The sequence below is a fragment of the Choloepus didactylus genome, chromosome 15 (assembly GCF_015220235.1).
Source record: "Choloepus didactylus isolate mChoDid1 chromosome 15, mChoDid1.pri, whole genome shotgun sequence".
Classification (NCBI taxonomy): Eukaryota; Metazoa; Chordata; class Mammalia; order Pilosa; family Megalonychidae; genus Choloepus; species Choloepus didactylus.
This window is the reverse complement of record NC_051321.1, coordinates 82,208,288-82,226,357: the sequence shown is the minus strand read 5'-3', so window position 1 is coordinate 82,226,357 and position 18,070 is coordinate 82,208,288. Positions and strand designations below refer to the sequence as shown.

Genomic DNA, 18,070 nt, shown 5'->3' with positions numbered 1-18,070 from the left:
TCGGTAATAAAAAACATGGGCTTTGAAGTAAGTCAGCCCCGGAATTCAAACTCCAGCTGTGTAACTGGCCCTCTACATCTCAGTTTCTGTCATTTATTTTTGTTCCTTTTAATGGGCCATAATTTTCTGTTTGTATGACTTGTGACTTTTTTGTTGAAGTCTGAACGTTGGATATTTTGATGTGTCAACTTGGAAAGTCAGATTCTGCCCTTCTCCAAGGTTCTTGGATTTTTGTTTGTTGATTATCGAAGGTGTTAGTGCTGCGGGTCTCCTTCCACACTTAGCCCGGTTTATAATGAGCCCTCATATGCCAGCCCATGTGGAACAATTCCTTCTCCAGTCTTTCTATGCATGCATCTTGTGTGTGCAGTAACTCAAAATTCCCTGGCATACACAAATTTTCTTCGGTGCCTCAGTTTCCCCTCCAAAACAGAACCCCCCACAGCTTTTCTTCCTGGATCCCAGGTACTTTTTTTTTCTGTGTCCACTGTAGCTTGCTTTCTTTCCTATGACCTCTCTGCACTGCTTCCTCATCCTGCTTCTCCACCTAGATTCTTCACATGGCTTCTCCACCCAGCTTCTCCACCAGCTTCTGCACCTTGCGTACTTTCCACATTAGGCAAAACCAGTGATGACTTGAGTCAGTCCTTCAGGAGCGGGTGTGGGTGGACATGCAGATGCTCTAAAGGGGACCCACTCCATGAACCTATGCGGCCACACAGACCCTTTGTCTGATGGCTGCTCTTCACCACTGAATGATGTCCAGAGTTCTGGGAGAGTTGGTTCCAACAACTTCAGCTTGTTTTTTCACTGTTTGGGGGAAGGAGGATGGTCTTCAGCCAGAGCATCTTACCCTACCATCTCACTGATGTCTCCTCCCTTAACCCCTTCTTTCCTAATAAAAAGGCATCACATGGATGTGTAGAAAAGTAGGGGAAGGAAACAAACAGACAAAGGTACCCAGTGTTCTTTTTTACTTCAATTGCTCTTTTTCACTCTAATTATTATTCTTGTTATTTTTGTGTGTGTGCTAATGAAGGTGTCAGGGATTGATTTAGGTGATGAATGTACAACTATGTAATGGTACTGTAAACAATCGAAAGTACAATTTGTTTTGTATGACTGCGTGGTATGTGAATATATCTCAATAAAATGATGATTTAAAAAAAAAAAAAAAAAAAAAAAAAAAAAAAAGGCATCACAACCTTTCTTACCATCATGAGTACAATAAGCATTTTGTCCCTGATTCACAGAACACCTGTGATCTCCAGCCCACTTTTCCAGCATTCCGTGCATTTTGATACAGCTGCCCAGGGAACATTTGCACAGGGGTCAACAAAGGCCATCTGAATATGCTGGGGCACAGCTGTTCATGGGGCATTCAGGACACCCCCCTCTGGACTCTGACCCTGGGGCTACACCTGGATCCAGGCACCAGGCGGCTTAGAATGAAAAGCTCTAACGGTCTAGCAGAACTGTTCAGTACTTCCTCATTAGTTCTCTGTACTTGTATAACTATAAGCTTTTACTGTTTGTGAAACAAATTTTTTTAAAAAGGTTGATCAACTCGGGCATCACATCCCACAAAGTATGCCAGGGAGTGAGGTGTGGGGGCCACGTGCTCTCTTTAAGCAGGTACAGTTGCTCTGGGATCGCGTCTCCATTCGGGGCCACAACTGAACTACCAGGTCCCATCCGCAGGGCTTCAAGCTCCGCCCCACGGCCCTGACTCTGGCCGTGACTCTGGCCTGGGCCTGGCGTTTTGTCGTGGGAACAACCTTCCTCTATCCAGCTTGGGAGAGCGTTTGCTGGCAGACAGGACAGGCCTGGGGGGTGTGGTGGGAAATGCCCTCCCCACCCCCATCCTGGGACCTGGCAGGACACAGATGGGGTGTGGGGGGGTGGATGGGGGTGGGAGCTCAGCTGCACAGGAGGGTCTGGGGCAGGGAAGTGGGTGGGGGGTCCCCACAAGAAACAACAACTCCAGACTTCAACGCTTTGAAGTTAAAAGTTATGTGACTTAGGTAAAGTTGCAAATACTCCCTACATACAAACATACAAGCCCCTCCAGAAAAACTGGTTTTCAAACATAGGAGAAATTATGCTTATCTCCGTAACCTGTCATCTAACTCAACCAATATTGATTAAACACCAAAACCTGCCATAGTTTTCCCTGTTCCTGCCTTACAGTGACTCACCTGAAAGGCAGAGCTGCAGCACTCAAGAGGGGGACTGGGGTTGAGAGCAGTTTAGTTTCTTAACTAGGAAGATTGTTTGGAATGAGGGGCTGTCCTCAGTCACAGCCACCCTTGGTGACCCTCTAGAGGGGCTCAGGGACCCTGTGCCAGTTCCCAGGGACCCATGGGCCTGGCAATTGGGCAGTTACATGGAGACTGTGGGCTCACACCTGGGGGGAGGACATTGCATGCTAAAACTCAGCCTTGTTCTTAGCCAGGCGTGGATTCTCCAACAGTGGCAGCTGGATCACAGACAGGGGCCACTTTTCTTCTCTAGTGGAGTGGAGAGGACCTGATGAAATTCCCCTCAGTGTGGGGATAGTTTGGGGAACCAGGACAGACCTTGGGGATCATCACCTCCTTCTCTGACACATTCAGAATTGGGGAAGCCAGAGTTGGAAACAAGGGACACAGTGAAAAAGATGAGAAATTCAAATGTTTCCTTTTGCAAAAAGTTAGAGAGCGAAACACAGGATTGGATTCAGGTTTCAAAGACCCTTTGGGCTTTTTTCATGGAGCAGAATTTGGCAAGAGACCCCCCACATCACAGCCCCTGGAGACGGATGAAGACAAGGATGATGTGAGGGGCACAATCCATGTCCAGAACCCACGGGACCCCTGGATGCTTTTCTAGCAGGTGTAGCATAAACACGTCTCGTGTGCAAGACAGCCACTCTCACCAGGTAATAACCTCTTTCAATCATCAGCAACAAACACTAGCACCATTGACTCTAAACTCTATATTCAGCTCAGCAAGCTTAACAATTTTGACTGACACTTTTGGGCTTTGGGGGTAGGGCTCGCAAAGGGCAAGGAGGGAGTGCCCAGGGGCTGGGAGGGATGAGTGGCAGTGTCCTGGAGGACTGGGGGCAGGAGCGTGGAGAGTGGCAGCACGGTGGGCAGGTGGGGAAGGGCACTTGCTCGCAGCAGGGTGGAAGATGCAGTCTTGGGGCGCAGACCATCGGCATGTATGGTTTCCTCACTGGGGTGAAGGAGAGGCACCTCCCCTGTGGGGTGGAAGAAGAGACAGAAGGTCATGGAGAAGCCATTCCATCTGGGAGCAGAGGTTGTGGTCCCCTTGGTCCGGGGGGGGCTGGCTCGGGACCCACCTGGACCATAGAGAGGGACTTTGTTGATGTTTGTCCCCTCCCTGGGGTGCTGGGCTCCAGCCTTGATCCTCACTTGGGGATGAGATTTGGCCACCACCCCCTCTGCCATCCCCAGGGAGCCTTAGGTGTTCTGATCTCTGACCTTGCTGCCCCCCCATGGCCTGGGAGCCTTCAGATCAAGGGTGAGGCCTGACTTCCCTCCAGGGCTCCGCGTTGCCCAGCTTGGGCCTCAGCACCCAAAGACCCTCAGGGAGTGCCTGCTGAAGGGTGACCCAGACAGGGTCAGAGGCTCCCTGGGCCAGGGCAGGGACCACAAGAGGCTGGAGGGTGGGCCCCAGAGGCAGGAGCCCCAGTGGCCCCTAAAGGCAGAGGGGCCTGCCCCACTGTTTTGTGAGGAGGATGATCGAGACCCTCCAGGACAGACAGCAGTATCTGTCCATCTGTGGCATCCACTGGTCTGATTTTACTGTCATCTCTGCCCCTCCCCACACTGGGCTTGCAAAGGACCCCAACCTTCATGCAAAGACCCCCACAAGTGCCAGGGAGAGTGCCTGGAGGAAGGGTCTCCCCTCCTTCAGGCAGCACACCTGGGAGAAGAGAGACTGCCCGACCTCCCCCAGACCCCAGCTCACTTGCAGCAGGCAGTTTCTCAAGGACCACAGCGATGGCCTTTAAACCAAACCCACCCCCACCCCCACGGCGGGCAGGCCTCAGCAGCACTGGCCGAGCAAGGGCCCCCCCAGCATGGTCCTTGCCCACCATTCTCAGTCCCAGACCAGGGGCCCCATCTTGCCCCACGTCCTCACACACCTTCAGTCCTTCCTGATTGTGGACTTAGAGCCTGTCAGGTGCGCAACACTCAACAAGGTCTGAAAACCAAGGCTGTGCCTGCTCTCAGGGTAGTCTCCATTTTGGTGGCTGAATAGTGGCCCCCAAAGATGACCAGGTCCTTATCATGCAAACCTTGAATGTACCTTATACGTAAAAAGGGACTCTGCAGATGTGGGGAAATGCAGGATCTTGAGACAGGGGCAGAATCTTGGACTTCTCAGGCCCTAAATGTCATTGCAAAATCCTTGTAAAAGGAAGGCAGAGTGAAGTATGACTGCATGACAGCAGAAGCAGAAAGATGCTGGGAGCAGAGAGAGACCTGAAGATGCTGCAGTGCCAGCTTTGTAGATGGAGGAAGGGGCCATGGAAGGCATGGAAAGAAGCTGTGGAAACTGGAAAACGCAAGGAACAAGCTTCTCCCCTGGAGCCTCCAGAGGGAGGGCTGCCCTGCTGACCCCTTGATCAGCCCAGTAAAGCCATTTCAGACATCTACCTCCAGAACTGTGCAAGTGTAATTCTATGCTCCTCATACCACTAACTTTGTGTCATTTGTCACAGCAGCCATAGGAAACTAACACACTTGCTCAGAATGGTCAGGCAGAGAAACCATGATAAAATCACAGCCCTCCAAGACATGGAAGGAAATGCCACATGGAACCACACAAGATTCCTTGTGGACTTTCTGAATTGTACACGTCATTCCCGCCATCAAGCATGCATTGGGGTGCGGGGTGGCTTTCAGGATCTCCTTGATGATGGTCAGTGCTCAGATGCAGACACCAGGGAGGGGAGAGTGAGTCCCAGCTCAGCCTTTTGCCAACGGAGGGACCTGGGCAAGTTTTAAAGCCTCAATGATTTCATCTGCAAGACACTGAGCAGTGGCTGATGGGCCTGGCAAGTGTGATGATGATAATTTGATGGCAAGGGCCTTGTCTTCCATCCAGAACAGACTCTGCAAAAAACAGTCTTTACATCCAATAGAGGAGGCTGGGGGTGGGGAGGGCGGGTGCAGGAGGTGGGGGGTTCAGGATACATGGGCTGCCCCATCCTAAAGGTGTCCTGTCCACTCCCTGGTTGGGGCTTTGCCTGCACTGGGTGGCCTCAGGCCTGCTCCCTGGGTCCTCAGGGACCCACCAAACACAGCTGTCAGCAAGCCACCCTGACCCCGCCAAGAGACATGGCCCTTTCCACTCTGAGTGTCTGTCCTGGGTAAGCGTCCTCTCTGCTGGCTGCTTCTGTACAGATGATCTGGGACTGGCCCAACAGAAGCCCTAGGAGCCACTGGCTCTATGGACAAATGAAGGGGCTGGGTTCCAATTCTGCCTCTGAATTCAGCAAGTTACTTAGCCTCTTAGAGACTGCTTTGCCATCTCTAAGATCGGGCAAGTGATTCCAAATCCTGAGTGCCGACCCCACGCTCATTCTCCCTGCCTTCCTTAGTAACAGAAACCTGATTTTGTCAGGGGAGGCAATACGCTTAGCTGTAAAACGACATTTCCCAGTTGCCCTTACTGAACAAGGTGACCACATGAACAAATGCTGACCAATGGAATGTGGATAGGGTGTTGTTGGGGAATGCCCTGAGAAATGCCTTAAAATGTGGCCTTCCTCATTGGGGCAGCCCCTTTGCCCTTGTCCTCCTCCTTTCTGCCTGGAAGAAGAATGTGATGGCTGGAGCTCCAGCAGCCATCCTGCAAGCAAAGGCAAATCAGGGGCCTGAACTGTGAATGGAGAATTGGTAGGTTTTCCCAAGGCTGGGCTCTGGGGCTTAGTCACTTTTTAAGGCTCAACTCAAACTTCACCTCATCCAAGAAGCCCTTTACCCTCATTTCTAAGCAAAATTACTGCCTCTCCTTGGCCTTTCCAATTGTACCCAGGCAACAAAACATCTCTTCTAGCACCAATCCTGAGTTCTGAGACTCTTTACTGATCTGTCCTGGGGGGCTGTGAGGCTTGGGACTGGCCTGGTGGGCACACAGCCCTCTGGATTTCTTGCTGAGTCCGAGGCTTCAGCCTGTCACACTGACAACCAGGCTTCCCGTGGGCCAGCCCAGTGAAAGTCAGGACACAGATGCAAACCAGTCTCCTCCAGAATAAAACTTCCTAATTCACCTTCTCTTTTGTGCGCTGACAATTTCTTAAAGCACAGGTTAGAGACTGTGGGGTCATTATGCCCAAATTGAGCCAGGGTACGAAAGCCGGAGAGCAGAGGCCCAAATGACAGCCAGAGAGCAGGGCCCAATTAACGATGTGTTCTTGGGTCTGCCCGTCCTGCATTTGGTGCATCATGCTGTAGCTGTATCACCCCCAGCATCTATGGCTGGAGGGCTGGGAAGTACTCCACAGGATGCTTGCAGGGTGTCAGTCTGCCCCAATCTCATCTGTGAAATGGGACCAACCATCCCTGCAGTCCATGTGGGAGCTGAGGGTGGCCTGCACCTCGGATCTTCCCATGGCTTCCCGGACTGTGGGGCCATCTGAGCTCCTTCACTCCTCAGGCTTGTCCTTCCCGTGCTGCTCAGAGTCCCTCTGATGGCCCTGTCAGCTGTCTGTCCATCCCCAGGAACCCCTCCAGGCCCTTCAGGTGCTCCACTGAGCGTGCAAATTCCAGGCTCCCCGGAACCTCTTATTCATGCATCAAATGTCCCTCGGTGGCCAAAACAGCCCTTCTCAAAGGAGCAGGAGGGCAGAGAGGCTGAAGGATGCCTTCCCTTATCTGAGGCTCTCATTGGACCCCTCAGAATTTTCAATCCTTAGTGACCCAAAAGAAAGATCACAGCTTTTCTCCCAGTGTAGCCACATAGTCAAAAAGAGAACAAAACTTGAATTTAGTAAGTCCATTCTTAATGAATCTGTAACACCTGAAACCTGACAACATTCTCCAAAACCACCCGGAGCAAAGTCCGACCCAGTGGAACCCTGGGGAGCACCAAACCCCTTTGGGGACCTGCACCCACTTCATGGAGAGGAAAGCCAAAGCCAGAGGTGGGAAGGGTTTTCCTCAACATGAATCTCCCCAATATGATAACAAGACCGATACCTTGCTCAGTATCACTTTCTAGGTAACCTTCTCTTTAAAATGACCTGAGGTTTCATTCAATTAATATCTTTTTTAAAGATAAACATTTTTGCTTTCATGATATACATGCAATATCTGCCACTGTAAAGAACCTGGACAATACAGAAAAATAGACGCAAGAAAATAAGAACTACTAATTTTCTGACCACCCCCAAACAACCACTATAAGCATAATTCTGAATCCTCTGGATACAGGCAAATTATCTGATCATTTATCAGCAATCCCTGCTTTTGTGATCTCTATTTCCTATCTTACCCTTCTTTCTACTCCCCTCCTTCCTGCTCCTCTCCGTTTCCTCTCCTCCCCATCCTCCCCTCCTCCCCATCCCCACTTCTCCCCCCCCCCACCTGCTAGCATTTGCCACCATGCTGAGCGGGAAGCCAGCTGCCCCCATCTGGGTGGAAGGAGGAGATGGCACGGTGGGGCCCGGGGGCCCTGAGCTGTGCTGCTCTCTCCACCACCCACCTGCCACCCCACCTCGCCTCCCACCAATACCCACTGCAGCGTGTGTCATGGCTAATGAGGGGTCTGGGGTCCCAGGCTCTCCAGCTTCTGAGCCCACATTCTTTTTCTTTCTTGTTTAAGTTTCTCTTCTTTCATACCCAAGGGCTTCTCCTTCTTTCCTATCTTAGGGGCTTCCACGCACCTCATTTATGTGTAGGGGAAAGCCCTACAAGAGGCACGGCCTGAAATACCGGCACATTAGAATAGACTGCAGTGGGGATCACTGTCTTCTCTGGAGTGGGGGGATTCGGACGGTGAGCTTTCCAATGTGGAGGGAGGGCAAGGCAAGGTGGGGAAAAAGAAGCAACCTCTTCTCCAGGACTGGGAGGCAGGGGGTGGGCACTTCATCTCCAGCTTTCTTTCGGCCAAGCACTAAGATGAAATGGGCGTCAGCATGGACAATTCTGTGACACGCTCCTGCTGTCCTGATGTCCCGATGGCCAGTGGAACCAGAGTCATGCCCATCAACCCTGAGGCTGGAGTGGGGGACTGTGATGGCCAGGTTTGTGGTGGCTAGGCTGGAGTGCCCAGCTGTTCGGTCAAACCGTGGTCTCAGTGTGGCTGGGAAGGTATTCCATCGATGGGGTTAGCATACACCATCAGTTGTTCTTTAAGTGAAGGCGACTGCCCTCAGTGATGTGTCTGGACCTCATCCAATCAGTTGAAGGTCCTAAGAGCAGGAACTGCAGTTTGCAGAAGAAGAAGAAATTCTGCCCCAAGACACCACCAGCTGCTCCTCCGTGTTTCCAGCCTGTGGGCCTCCCCTATGGATTTTAGACTCAAGGCTTCAATGTCAACTCTTAGCAGAATTTCTGACCTACTCCTGTCCCACCTATTTCAGACTTGCCAACCCACCACAATTGCATAAGCCAATTTCTTAAAATAAATCTCTTAATAAAAAGATGCTTATTTCCTGTTGGTTTTGTTTCTTTGGAGAACCCTGGCTGAGGCCTGGGGCAGCCTGCAGGTGGGCTGGGGTTGGATCTGGCACCGGGACCCCAGGAATGTCAGGTCATCTGGCTGCACAGACTCCCCCCGGCATTCCCTGAACCACACAAGAACATAACCTGGCATTCTTCATAACTGGAATTTGGGGACAATGGAGTTTTATTATTTTTTCCTTATTTTTCAAATGAGAAAAGTGAGGTTTGGAGAGATTAAGCAATTAGGCCAAGTCTGCAGAGTTAAGAACTGATTAAGCCAGGGCAGGGGGTGCCTGTGCCCTGCAGGTCACTGGGTCAGGACAGAGGCAAGGCTGGGTGTTCCAGGGCCTTCCGGGGCCCCAGGGGAGCGAGCAGCCCAGGAGGGAGGACTGGGTGGGCCACGGAGCAGACGCAGGACCCGGGCAGGGGGAGGCCAGGCCGGGCAGAGACTTGGGTCTTGTGCCCTCCACACCGGCCACCAGGGCCCTCTCCAGCCACACCGCCCCATGCCCCTCGGCCTGGCTGAGCTCTCCCGACCCGGGTAGGGGGTGGGCAGCACGTCCTGGGGACTGGGGTCCCTGGTGGTGAAAGGCTTGGACGTGGGTTCCCAGGTCACACGCCCCAGCTCAGGTCACTGGGGTTTGGGGCTTCTCCCCCTGGGCCCCCTCCAGGCAGCCCTGGTCCCCGTGTCACCAGCAGCCGGCTCTGGGCCTCACTCTGCCTTAAAGGGCCACGGTCGGGGTCAGGCAGCCAGGACACTTCTGGAGAGTACAGGTGCTGGCAATGGCGGTTCAGGACTTCTCTTTATTTCTCTGACCCGGACAGCCCTCTCTGTGACTCGTCTGTTTTTCCCTCCTCCTGCCAGCCCGAGTTTGAAACCTAAGCCACCGCAGAGCTGAGGACACCAGCACCCGTGGGCCGGCTGCCAGCACCCAGAGACCAGGTGGGATGGGGGGAGCCAGGCCCTGGGCACCCTCGGAGCACCCGGGGGCTCGACCCTCCTGCTTTGGTCCATCCCCGGCCCCCAGCCCCCAGGGATAGAGTCAGGGGCCCAGGACACTCGCCTGCCCCTAGCACAGCCTTCTGGCCAGGCCTGTGCACCCTGAGCCATCACCCTCTCCCCTGCCCCAGCCAGGAGTAAGGGGCACCCTCCTACCTCCGTGTGCCTTGGGTGGCTACTTCTGGAGCACTCACAGCAAGGGAAAATCATGATGGGACACTGCGGCCCGCACACTTTCTCCTGGGAAGAGAAGCACAGTCGTCTCTCTGCTCCTGGTGGACGGCGCTGGGGTTGCCCAGTGCTGCCACTCAGCAAACGTTTGTGGGTGAATGAAAGGACAACTGTGTGAGGGGTGAGGGGCCCGGGATTCCCAACAAGTAGCCCCCAGGCCACAGGGAGCACCCTCTGGGGCAAACAAGTCAACCCCTCTGGCCGTGCATGTGTGGCTCACTCCCCAAATGCCAGCAAATCTCTCCTGCAGGCCCCACAGGCTGACCCCAGTCAGGCCCCTCCACCCTCCCACGGGACAGGGAGTAAGACAAGAACACGGCAAGAGCTGGGAGCTGGATCCTTGGGACCTGACACTCCTTTTCCAGAACCTCTCCTGTGTTCGGTAAGCTCAGGAAGAACCATCCTGCCAACCACCCGGGTCCCCAATGTCCCCCTTATCTCAGGAGGGATGACGCAGACCCCCAGACAGGCCTGCCCAAGCCACCCATTCCATGAGGAGGTCCAAGCGGGTTGTTGGGAGCCTGGGAAGGGGGTGTCTGGCGTTGTCACTAGGAGGCCCTTACTGCCTCGCCCTGCCCAGGGCCTCTCCCTGCCCCAGGTGCCTTCCTCTTTTTTCCAGCTCTTTGCACAGGGAGGTGGGAGCTCTGAGGACAGCAAGTGCAAACACCTCTGCAGGCCACAGGAGCTTCCCTGGAAGGCTCTGTGCATATTGGACCGGCTCACAAGAGGACGGCGAAGCCTCGACTTACCTTACTGGGTGGCGATGGTGATGGTGGAGGTGGCAGGGGTTCCTTTTCAGGCTGTAATGTTAAAAAGACAGACACCCAGGCTGGGAGGTGTGGTGGGGCTCGGCCTCAGCCCCTGCGGGTGGGATGGGAACTTAATCTGAGCCCATGGGACAAAGGTGGTTGCCTGTGGTGCTGCGGCCGACGTGGCTGCCTCCGAGCCTCGGTTTCCCTATTTGTCACAGAGACACAGCCCTTTCCTGGAGAGCTGGGAGCATACCAGGCAGGCTGAGGGGCCCAGTCCCTGACGGAGGCACAGCACCCAGCAGGGTCATCGTCAGCCCAAGCATCCTGTGGAGACGGGACACTGCCCCTGTCCATCTGTCCAGCTTCCTGTCTGCCCCATGCAGCTCTCACAAGCTGTGATCCCTTCGGGGACAGTCCCCTACCAAGCTTTCCCTCCTCACAGCTCCTCCTGAGCAAAGACTGACTGCTTGTACTCTGTTGGTGCCCTCCCCTGCACACCCTGCTCTCCTCTTTCTTCCTCCAGCTCTCAGGGAATGGTCCCCCCAGCCCCGCTCACAGGCCTCTGACCCCTGACCCCAGGGGCACTCACCTCTGTCCCCGTGCACCTGCTCTGCTCCACACTGGCCACTTGCCACCCCCCAGGAGGGTTGAGTGTCCCCATCACCTACCGTCCAGACCCCAGACTGTGGGCACCGGGACAGGCCTGGCCCAGCGGTCACAGCATCCTCAGGATGCCCCGTGGCAGCCAGGAAAGGAGGCCGGGAGCAGCCCAGGTGCCCTGTGGGCTCCAGTGGGGGGAGGATGGAGCTTGTGCCTCGGGGGGCTCCTGGGACCACCTGGGACCCGACAGGACCTGCCCACAGAGGGTACACCTGGGGAGGGCACCCACCTGCCTGCACAGATACCAGACACAGAACAGCAGCAGCAGCAGGACCAGCAGCGCGGCCGAGCCGGCGACCACGGGGATCACGGGGAACTTCTCGGAGACGCTGCCGCTGCGCTCGCTGCTGGGGATCTCATGCTCCTCATAGACCTCCTCCTCCTGGCCACCCTCCGAGCTCTCCTCATCCGCGCTCTCGTCGTCCTCGCTCCCATCGTGGCTCTCCTCGGCGACCGCATGGTGCTTCACGGGAGGACTTGCGGGGAGGTCTTCGGGGGGGCTTTCTGCAGGCTTCTTGGGGGGGTTCTCAGGAGGCTTTTCGGGGGGATTCTCGGGGAGGTTCTCAGGAGGCTTTTCAGGGGGTTTCTCAGGGGGTTCTCGGGGCTGGTTGGGGGGCTCCTTGGCGGTATTTGCAGGGAGGCTTTGAGTGTTGGGCTTGGTTGGGCTTGAGCCGTCACCCCCGCTGGGCTGGCTAGCAGGGCTCTCTCCCTGTGGAAGGGCCCCAGTCACTGTCCAGCTGGCTGGGCAGAGAACGGGGGTGGCCGAGGGCTGGGCTGGGTCTGGGGACCCCCTCCAGGCTCCCACCCGCTGGCATTCCACCTGACTCCCCCGCTCCCCACCTCCCCTTCTCCTCAGGCTGCCCACCTCGAGGGACCACCGGGGTCTAGGAGGTGAGGGCCGGGTGCCCCAGATAGTGGACACTGCCTCTGGCCCTGCTCCAAGCACCTGCCCCAGAGCCCTGCAGGACGAGCTAAAGGACCCAACCCCAAGTGTACACCTCGGCTGACAGTGGAGAGGATTGTGAGGACACAAAAGGTACAGGGACACAGATGGGTGAGGGACAGGCGGCTGGAGGCAGCTGAGAGGCCTGGCACAGACAGCGGGTCCTCTCCCCATGTCCCATAGCCCCTCCTGGCTCTGCAGCCTTGGGTGATGCTCCTCAGGCCCACTGAGCCTCAGGGTCCCTCCCTCCCTGGGGAAGAGGCCGGCCCTGCCTGGAGGGCTTGTGGGAGGCTGAGGGAGGGTCCACAGGAAGCAGATGCTGAGCCAGGGTGTGGGGGGCTCAGGAAGGGGCAGGCTTCTCAATGTGGTTATTCCCCATCAGGGGCTTGGGGCTGCCCGCCAGGGGTGAGAGGCAGGGAAGCCCTCTCCGGAGGCACGCTGCCTGCAGGGAGAGCCCCGGGAGCCCCATCCCCAGGGTGACCCCTGCCTCTGTGCAGGTGCGGGTCCAGGGCAGGCTGGGGGGGTCCTGCTGGGCAGGGGTGGGGATGCAGTTTGCTGGTCTGTGAGCAGGTGAACAGGGATTAGCGAGGGAGGCACGGGGGTCTGTGTGCAGGCCAGGAATTGTTAGCTGTTCTTTGTGTCCCCAGGGTTGGTCCCAGACCCAGGGCAATGGCATCAGACCCCCTGTCCTCTACCCACTCACCCCAGCCTCACATTCCCCCACCCAAGGTCAGCTGCCCAGGTACGAGATGCCCACTGGACATGAGCTCTGGATGGCTGACCCCAGTGGGAGCCCCTTCCTGCCTGGGCACCTTCTCCAGAGCCAAGCCCAAGTCCCTTCCCTCTGACCTGCTGAGCCCCCCGTCCAGCGCAGGGGAGAACCTTCCTGCAGGGCTCAGGGACAGTGAGCAGAGGGGGGTGGCTGAGGAGCCCGGGAGAGGAGGAGCCGGGCACATCTGCACGATGGCAGCGGGTGTGGACCACATAGGCCCGGGAGGTGGGCGAGAGCCGGGCCATGGCAGGGGCACCAGCTCATGGCTCTGCACAGCTTGGGAGGCAGGTTCAGCGGGGGCCCCTACTGGAGCCCTGGGCCCTGGACCCTGACCTGGAGGGGTCGGCTCTGGGGCCCTGGGGGTGAGGGTCTGTCACAGTTCTGGACTCTGGGTCCTGGGGGCCGCGTCCCACCCCATCCACTCACCCTGGCAGCCAGCCTGCCCCCAGGGGTGTGTCCACGGCCAGGGCCGGGTTCCCCACTGGCCCTAGATGGCAGCCGCCCCACCCAGGTACTCACACACTGCTTTCCAGTGACTTTGAGGTTGTTGCTAAAGAAGTGCATGCCTCCGTTCAGGCTGATTTCAACAGAGATGGCCCTAAAGCACAGAGAGGGCAGAGGTGACAACCAGGTCTTGCCCTGGGCCCCAGCCTTGGCCCACAGCTCTCCCGGACACACTGACTTTGCCGATAAGGCATCTGGGGCTGGTGGAGAGAAGACATCAGGGGCAAGAGCTCCTTCCCCAAAGCACCAGGAGGTCACCTGGCAGGGAAGGTCCAGAGGGACACGGCCAGCCCGAGGAGCCCAGCAGGCATCTGACGGCCACTGTGGCCACGTGGGTCTCCTTCCGGACTCCTCCAGCCAGACAGGGCACACGGGCAGAGCTCCGGAGGCCTGCCTGGAGCAGAGGCCCTGTGGTCTGCTGGTTAGGGCTCCAGAAGCAACACACGCTCGTAACCATCCTCCATTCCCGCGGGTGGGAACCCGGCAGAAACAGGAGACTTTGAAGCCGTTACTTGGAGATAACCTGTGGCTCAACTGAATGAGATCGGGCCCTAATCCCACTACGGGACCTTAGGAAGAGAAAGCCACTTGGAGGAGGGGCTGCAGGTCATGGGAACCCGGAGGAGAAAGGCGAGCATGAGGCCATGTGACGGGCCATGTGACGGGGAAGCAGAGAACCCGAGGATTGCCGCAGCCAGCACGGAAGGCCCCTCCACTCCGGGAGAAAGCAAGTCCTCAGGCCTCCAAAGCCTGAGGGCCAAGAAATGCCTGTTGTGAAGCCAACCATTGTTCAGTATTTCTCACAACAGTGGGGAAACTAAGGCAGACGCCCTTTCACCTCCTACTGTCCTCATCAGACCTGAGCCCCATGGGTCCCTGATCTCCAGGGACCAGCCCTCAGGGCAAGGAGAGAGGAGTCCCTGGGTGCCCCAGCCGAGGTTATGCACATCCAGGACCCCTGAGGAGCACAAACTCTGCCCACCTGCCTCCCCACACACGAGGGCCCACAGATTGGGGCACTTACTTTCCGACTACCTGTGGTTGTACTCCAGGGCAAGTTATAACGTTATTTTCAACAGAGAGTGCTTTTTTCTCTGAAAGACAAATCACAAGAGAAGAAAGTTGGTGCACACATCAGTCCTTCCATCCATCACCTTCTGCATCCCCTAGACAAGCTGAGCTGACACTGACAGACGATGAGTCTGCTCCTGGCCTTTGTCTACTCAGAGATATTTGGGGATCCCTGGCCTTGCCCCAGATGCTGGGCAGTGGAAACCAGCAGGCGGAGAGCTATTCTCCAGGGAGGAAGATTCTCGAGAATGGACAGGAGACAAATAAAATAAAATCAAGAGCAAAATAAATGTCAGAAAGTGAAAAGTGCTGTGACAACAATGAAAACAGGGATGACACAGAACGGAGGTGAAGGGACAGCTCCTTAGAATGGGTGACCAGGCCTTCTTTTATAGGGACCATTTCTCATTAGGAGAATTTAGGATATTTGCATGTGAGCAGATACAATGTCTGGAATTTTCTTCAAAAAATCTGCAGTGGGGGTGTCAACACCACCAGCTTAGCGTGGGTTGACAATTATTAAAAGAAGGTGATGGGTACTTCAAGTTCAGTACACAATTCTCACAACTTGTGCATGTTGTTGGAACTCACATCAAAAATCAGGCCTCTCTGAGGAGGCAATGCTTGCCCTGAGCCTCATGGTGAGGGAACCTCCAGGGAGGAGCCAAGGAAACTTCCAGGCTGTGGCAGTGGCACACGCCAAGGTCCTGAGGTCCTGACTGGTCCTGCTCGTGCAGGAGAGGAGGCGGCGAGTGTGGATGGGAGTGTGGGTTTTATCCCAAGGACAGTGACTCTGTCCAGGGCCTGAGAGCATCCGGATGTGGTCTGGATATAAAGGCAGCAGGACTTCTGGTGGCTGGATGTGGGGGGACGCAGAGGAACCAGGGGGATGTCCAGGGCGTGAGCAGAGGACTGAGAGGTCGGAGCTGCCCTTTCCTGTCACGGGGAAGCCTGAGTCGGGAAGGGGCTTTGGGTTGGTTTGGTTTTGCCTTTGCTTCTGGTTTCTCTGGGGGTTTGGGAGTTGGACACACGAGGCTTGGAAAAGTCCAATAACTTGTCAGGTGGCACCTGCTCGGTCTGCAGCCCACAGGCATTCATGACCCCTGGGCTGGGGTCAAGGGGCGAGCACCAAGCTGCCTTGGGGTGTGGACTCAGCTCCTAGCTCTCCGCTCCTGCCTCGTGCTTCCCAGGGAAGCTGGGACGACTGGCCTTGGAGGGCCTCAGGGTTCCTGCTCTCTGGGATTCCAGAGGCCAGTAGGTGCCCAGGCCTCCCGCCCCTGGAGGAGCCGGGACCTCTGCTTCCCAGAGGCCTGGTCCACAGCTCCGCCCTGGGCCTGACAGTGAGCCACGGCGTCCGCCTGTCTGTCTGCAGGAGGGAGGCCGGGTTCCCCAAGCCCTGCGCCCCATGAGGGGTGAGCTCGGAGCTGACGGGAGCCGCACTGCCTCCTCCAGCAGAAACACACACTGACCGCGGCCGGCCAGCCCTCTCAGACGCTCTCAGGGACACCCTCCTGCAAGCAAATCCCAGACATCACATCACTTCACATACAAATAGCCTAAATTCTCCTAATAAGAAACTGTCCCTATAAAAGGAAGGCCTGGTCGCCCATTCTAACCCTGGTGTTTAACAGAAACCAGCAGGTGGAGAGCTCTTCTCGTGCACTAACAGGTCTCGTGAGGAAACATTTGTGGGACATGACAGTTTCTTCGTTTCCACTTGAGTTTCCTTTCCTTCCATCAAAGTTGAGAAAAACATGAGCGTGTCAGCAGTAGTTATCTTTGGGTGTGGGACTGGGGTCCTATTTTGCTCTACAATTTTTTCTTTGTTTTCCTTTTCCTGTTGTGCATCCGTCTTGTAATTAAGAAGCTCTAGTATTCATCCTTGCTTTTCTTTTTTCTACCACGGATCGGGGCCATCCTCAGCAGCACGGTCGTTTCCCCGGGGACCAGCTGTGGCCCCTCAACCGTCAGCTCAGCCGTGACTCCATCATCTGAGCGCTGCTGGGCACTGATCTCCAAAGCCAGGTCCGAGGACAGGGTCGGCTCTGAGGGGTGGGCGGGCTGGGGTTAACCTGAAAGCGGGGCCTGAGGGGGTGGGGTTGGCTTGCAAACATCCGTGGTCTGGAGCAGGCGAGCAGGGGTCTGCAGGCACCCACCTGCCCACCCGATGGCTCGGGGGCTGCCGGGAGCGACTGACCAGCCGGCTGTCCCCGGATTAGCTCATCAAACCAAAGTCTTCAGTTGCCACATTTACGAACCTTCTTTCCATTGTAGAAATAGCACGTGCCAAAGTCAGAAAACGTGCAACACAGAGAAGCAATGACTTTTACATTTCTGTTCTCTGGTCTGCGTTTTCCAAAGTGTTGTCCCAGATGTGTTAACAAGAGAAAATTAAATCAGAAATGGGACAAATCTTCCCTGGTGCATCGGAGCTCCTGGTGATGTGCCTTGGATGCAGCTGCAGACAGCCCAGGCCCTGCCCATGTGCTGTGGCCGTGTGCCCGTCCCCGAGGACTGCCTGCAAGGGCCAGCAGTGGCCCCAGGGTGGGCACAGGGACTGCAGGCTGCCGGGAAAGATCTGGACACATTCCCGGGGCAGTCAGGGGGCTCCGGCGGCCCCAGGACCTCTCTTCTCAGGAACAGGAGCCGCCTCTCCTCACATCACCTGGGGCCTTGGACAGACCCTTCAACCTCCCCTGCCCCAGTTCCCGATCCACACACAGGAATCCCCATTGGGTGGTGGTGAGGACTCTCGGAGCTGGAGCGTCCCCAGCACTGGGTGCTCTACTGCCATAGGGAGTCCTCTGCCACTTCTGGCTCCCAGGATTAGGGGGTGCTGGTTCCCACACAGTCTGAGAAGGTGCAGGTAAAGGGGAACGGCATTCTGAGGCCACCACTGATGCTGCAGGGTGGCGGGTCAGTGGCGACGGCCCCCCCACTCCCTGTGCTCACAGAGAGGAGCAGAGACACTGAGGAGTGCTGGGGATGGGAGTGGTTCCAGGTTGACCAGATGGCCCCAAGAAGACCTCATTGGATGGAAAGATAGAATCGGAATAAATGAAGGTCTCGTGGGGCCCGCTGGGGAGGGGAGGGTGACGTGGGAAGTCCCCCAGCCCCGGCTTTGAGGAAGCCCACCCCACCTCAGCTCCAAGGCGACGCCAGCCTGGACCTTCAGCTTCCTGGGCCCCCTGCCCTCCATGGGACTTGCCTGACACCTGAGGACTTCCAAGTAATGGGTTCCGTTTTAAATTTTTACAGTTATTAGGCCCTCAAGTGCACCTCATGATGTACATACGTGATCTTGTTTTGTTAGTGCAACTACCCTTGGCCCCATTTTACAGGAAAGAAAACAGAGGCTCAGAAGGGAAGGCTCCATCGGGTCTGGGCCTCTGATGCTGGAGCACAGGCCTGGCAGGGGCTCCTTCTCTCAAGTGGGGACAAACAGACCTGCCC

The 18,070-nt window shown here is 56.2% G+C and overlaps 2 protein-coding genes across 2 annotated transcripts in view; both read right to left on the bottom strand.

Moving 5' to 3' along the window:
• Nucleotides 1-2,002: 2,002 nt before the first annotated feature.
• Nucleotides 2,003-13,287, bottom strand: LOC119509951 (proline-rich receptor-like protein kinase PERK10). Its single transcript, XM_037803908.1, has 5 exons — nt 13,120-13,287; nt 11,557-12,036; nt 10,665-10,715; nt 9,841-9,924; nt 2,003-3,244 (listed from the first exon to the last, which is right to left on the bottom strand). Exons 1-5 carry the CDS (start codon nt 13,285-13,287, stop codon nt 2,996-2,998), a joined length of 1,032 nt encoding a protein of 343 aa, XP_037659836.1. The 3' UTR covers nt 2,003-2,995.
• LOC119509950 (anthrax toxin receptor-like) overlaps nt 12,174-18,070 on the bottom strand; it is a 27,170-nt gene continuing 21,273 nt past the window's right edge. The window contains exons 12-14 of the mRNA XM_037803907.1: nt 14,571-14,640; nt 13,562-13,640; nt 12,174-13,398 (exon numbers count right to left, since the gene is read on the bottom strand). Of these exons, the coding sequence (XP_037659835.1) occupies nt 13,333-13,398; nt 13,562-13,640; nt 14,571-14,640 (215 nt within the window). The 3' untranslated portion in view covers nt 12,174-13,332. The remainder of the gene's footprint in view (nt 13,399-13,561; nt 13,641-14,570; nt 14,641-18,070) is intronic.

What these genes read in the sequence shown, in the direction of transcription:
- LOC119509951 (XM_037803908.1), bottom strand. Translation starts at nt 13,287, where the DNA reads ATGGCCCGGCTCTCGCCCACCTCCCGGGCCTATGTGGTCCACACCCGC. An exon ending in CACCATCGCCACCCAGTAAG is followed by an intron (nt 9,925 to 10,664) that starts GTAAGTCGAGGC and finishes TTCTCTTCCCAG; the next exon opens with GAGAAAGTGTGCGGGCCGCA. An exon ending in GCCACCCAAGGCACACGGAG is followed by an intron (nt 3,245 to 9,840) that starts GTAGGAGGGTGC and finishes TCCACCCCACAG; the next exon opens with GGGAGGTGCCTCTCCTTCAC.